Source organism: Sinocyclocheilus rhinocerous, unplaced genomic scaffold (assembly GCF_001515625.1).
Source record: "Sinocyclocheilus rhinocerous isolate Xijiao unplaced genomic scaffold, SAMN03320098_v1.1 scaffold72, whole genome shotgun sequence".
NCBI classification, from domain to species: domain Eukaryota; kingdom Metazoa; phylum Chordata; class Actinopteri; order Cypriniformes; family Cyprinidae; genus Sinocyclocheilus; species Sinocyclocheilus rhinocerous.
This window is the reverse complement of record NW_015628351.1, coordinates 3,556,418-3,560,733: the sequence shown is the minus strand read 5'-3', so window position 1 is coordinate 3,560,733 and position 4,316 is coordinate 3,556,418. Positions and strand designations below refer to the sequence as shown.

Below are 4,316 nucleotides of genomic sequence, written 5' to 3'. Positions count from 1 at the left end.
TTATTTAAAAAAAAAAAAAGTATTTTGGAACGCTTTAATCTAAATATTTGATACAATGTTTCCTTTGCTCATATACGCATTGACGCAAACGTTCCATGCAGGTTTTATGTCTCTTTTTAAGTCGCTTTTCTGCTTGTTACCTCAAACTATATCTTAAGACATATAACTTGTTTTTACCCCGACATGGCTCATTAAATCTGGCTGCTAAATTTATGCTAATTAAAGCAATCAGCCACGTTGTAGGCTATTCGGACATTTCTGGTAAAATTTGTTTATTTATATAAAAGAAGCAGGTGAGTTTTTTGTGTAGGACCTGTGTCTCAAAAACATTATATGCAGCAGTTTCTCTTCTCTCGAGCCTTGCAGAACAGCTGATATACTACCCTGACTGTCTTTTCCCCGCCTCTATATTACTAGAGGAGGGCACTGCACCCGTATCAGATTTCACACCTAACCCAGCCAAAGTAGAGACATAAACGGCAGCAAATGGGAAGTGAGTGACCGGGACTCAATGTGTTAACATCCCTTACCTGTGTGGAATGCGCCAGATACACACTTCAGCTTCAGGTAAACTTACTAGCCTAATAGACCTTTATTTGAGTTATATATATTATGTAAGTGTGCGTTTCTCATTGCTGCAGAAACAGAAGCTGTTGCTGTTTTGAATTATATATTTTAATTCGCGTTGACTCGCTGTAATTGTTCCTAGTCCTTTACGTTTGTGACTGAGTTGAGAAATATCTATATAAGTAAAGTTTGAGTTAGTGAGTAAGACAGTAAAGTCTGACCACCTAGTAACACGCAGTTCATCTCATTTTTGCGTGCTGCTTCAGTTTGGGGTTTCATAATGCGCTTGTGTAGCGGTAATAACTTTCGACAGCTCACTATAGGTGTGGTATCACAACAGAATCAACTCTTTAAAGTTGCTGATATCATCTATTTCTGCTGTATTCCGTACAACAAGCCAATGCATGAAAAGGCCGTCTTATTATGGCGCAAAGCGAGAGGAGGGAGGGTGTCCAATTAAAATAGGTGTCAAATAATTGCACTTCTCACACATAATATTTACCAACACACTGCTGAGAAGATTTTTCTGTTCTCTCCATTAATTTTTGATGTGCAGGATTGTAATGGGTCAGTTACTAAACTACATTCTGATTTTGCAGACATGTCTGGTTATACATGTATAACAGGTGTTCAGCTTTCCCTCCCTCGTCTTGTAATAGTCTTCAATGGGCCTGTAATGACCAGTTTGGTGCAGCCTTTTCTTTAAGTGTCCCATCTCTCTCTTCTGTCTTTCTCACTCCCCCCTCATTGATTAGGAGAGTATATTTAAAGCTGTGTGACATTAAAATGTTTGGGATGCTCTTGTTGTGTCGCTTCATCAGAAAACAACAGTTAAACAACTTTATGGTGTCAACAACCATAACTGATATTAATTTTTTATCACGATCACTTCTGCTTTGATGTTTGTTTGGAGTGAACGAAAGTTACGCTCATTTTTGCCCTGCTTACAGTGATAATTTTCCCACAGGTCTTTAATTGATACCTGCACGTTTATGATGGCCCACAGCTTTCCTTCTGTCCTCTCAGAGCGAACGAGACTCATCCAGGTGACGGTTCTCCTGATGCTGGTTTCTGAAGTCCATTCCCAAGGTTATATATTGCCTTTTACCTTTCACTCAAGCCACTCATTTACTAGATATGCACCATATTTTGGATGACGTTGAGAATTTTTTTTATGTTACTATGGATATCCGAAATATTGCCAGCATTAAATTTCGGTACTATTTTGTACCGAAAGGTAATCTGGTAAGGTAATCAGATGTAATATGAATGTAAACATAGAAAATGTTTGTGCACAGTTAAATACTGGCAGAGAAGGATAAACTAAGTAAAATCTACTCTAGTAATTTTTGTAAAGCCCTAACTGTATGTTTGTTTCTGTATTTTTGCACATGGGTTTCTGCATCCTTGAATATGGTCAGACTTTGAGAGCCGTGGATAATTGCTGGTGCTTCCATAATTAGATGTCCTTTTTTCTAACCAAAATGCAATGCCGGTCCACTTCAAAATGAAATAAAGGGTCAAGTAGCATTCATGCACGCAAACAAAAATAGCAATCCACATATAGCTCCCTTCTGGTGCAGAACTACGTTCCCTTTCATGTTTATTTAAAGGTGAAGTGTGCAGCTTTGTAGTATTAAAATGTTCCTAATAATAATCCAGTTCGCAGAAAAATAAATATAAGTATCCATATTCGTTTATATATTACTGGTAGTTTCCTAGTGGCACAGAAATTATACTTTTAAGCATTAAATCAGTTAATTAAATTATATCTCATCATAACTGAGTTTTCTGAATGTAAATGCTGGTACTATAGTACTAATATATGGTACCAATAATATATCACATTTGCCTTAGATAACTGTTTTTAGATAAGACTTCAGTAAATGCATTTACAGATCCTTTATTCTGTCTATGATAGCATCTGAAAAACTGTGAAAAAACAAACAGCTTCTGTTTTATTTGTGAAATGTCATCTGCATTCCTAACAGTCCTTCTAATGGGACCAAATTTACAACCCACTTGCTAGAAAAGTGTGTTGTAATTTCACAACAATGAAAAACCTATAACAGTGCAGAAACGCTAACATTTTAAACTCCTTTTTTTAGTCAAATGATACAGATTTTTTTTTCCCACCTCAATCTGTCTAAATTGTATATTTCCCCAAGGGAAGGAAATTCTTGGTTAGCAATACACCAGAAAAGAATAGTCTAAAATGCAAACTTACTGCCTGAGGCCATTGTGCAACATTGTGGAATCCCTAGACAACTGCACATAGCGTTTTGTGGACGTTGCTACATTTGGGAAAGAAATTTGCCTTAAAAATGCTTGGAATAATTTATGTGTCCTCTCTAGGCCTCTTGTTATCCTTGTCATCCCTAGAGGATACATGCTGCGCGTGTGTTTTCCACACTGTTTTTGTCTGAGCAGTTGGCTGCACATTTGTTGACTTCTGGGTTGGTGGTGCTGCTGTGTGAAAGCTTCCTTTTGCCTCTGATCCACTGCGAGTTAATGCAGACCATCGATATTTATTTGTTGCCACACTGTGAAAATGATACTGTAAGAAGCTAATTCTACTGAATTTCACCCTTAAAGGTACTTTTATTGCTGTAATCGAATGCAGTTAATTGTCATAAATAAAATTAATAATAATAATAACTTTACTTGAATTAAACGTACCACATGAAACATTTTTATACCTGATAACACATTTTTTTAAATGCATGCAACATAGCATTTCATCATTCACCTGGTTTTATATTAATAATAACAATATTACAATTTCATAAAATTACATTATAATAATATATATTTTTACTTGAATTAAATCTGTTAATTTTAATGCATCATTTAGACCTAATAAAACATTTTTATAGTACGTGAAACCCAGCATTTCACTATTCCCTGCTTTTATAATAACAGCAATAATAATAAAAAAGAAAATAAAATGGTTTTCCCCCTTGAATTAAACCCCTTAATTTGGATGTTAACACATTTTTATACCTAATAAAAAAAATTTATAGTACATGAAACCCAGCATTTTTTTGTACAGTGTATGAACCCAGCATTTCAGCATTTCCCCAATTTTATTCTCCCAATAACATAATCGGGAGCTTAAAGACACTACAGTAAGAGGGGACAAAGATCTTCATGTTTTTTGGGGTCATCCTCATTGTGATACTCATCTGGGCTATGACGTTACATGCATGCAGCCCCTTCAGGCTGACCTTCAACCCCACCGAAAAGCAGATTTCCTGTGGTCCTCAACCCCCTGTTACCCTGCAGGGCATTACAGGGCCGGCTTTGAGCACTCACGGACAGCTGGGGAGAGGGGAAGACGGGGCTGGGAACATGAAAGAGGGGATTGTGACAAGCTGACATGTGGAAATTATGCAGATAAGCTGAAGACAAGGGCAGAGTTGAACAAGAGAACAGTGATGAAGGAAAAGCAGGAATGAATAAAAAACTTCCCGTTCTAATATTAAAACTTTTTAGAGGGGAAAAAAGCCATTGAGATGCTTTTAGAGGAAGACTTTGATCTTTCAAGACATACATATTTTATAGGGGTGTAACGATTCACTCGTTTTCTTGATGCATCGATTACAAACCCTGACGATGCAATGCATCGATCTTGAAACATGGATTTTTGAATCGTGAATCGTCGATTTCGGACAGTAATCGATTTAAAACGCTAAGAATCGAATGAATCGCGATTTCTATAGCGATTCAATGCTTTCAAAATATATACA

The 4,316-nt window shown here is 36.5% G+C and overlaps 1 protein-coding gene across 1 annotated transcript in view; it reads left to right on the top strand.

Annotated features, from left to right (window-relative positions):
* Positions 1 to 415: 415 nt before the first annotated feature.
* The window catches only part of LOC107737588 (collagen alpha-1(XX) chain-like), a 32,524-nt gene continuing 28,623 nt past the window's right edge, over positions 416 to 4,316 (top strand). The window contains exons 1-2 of the mRNA XM_016549140.1: positions 416 to 567; positions 1,535 to 1,656. Coding sequence (XP_016404626.1) covers positions 1,560 to 1,656 — 97 coding nt within the window. The 5' untranslated portion in view covers positions 416 to 567; positions 1,535 to 1,559. The remainder of the gene's footprint in view (positions 568 to 1,534; positions 1,657 to 4,316) is intronic.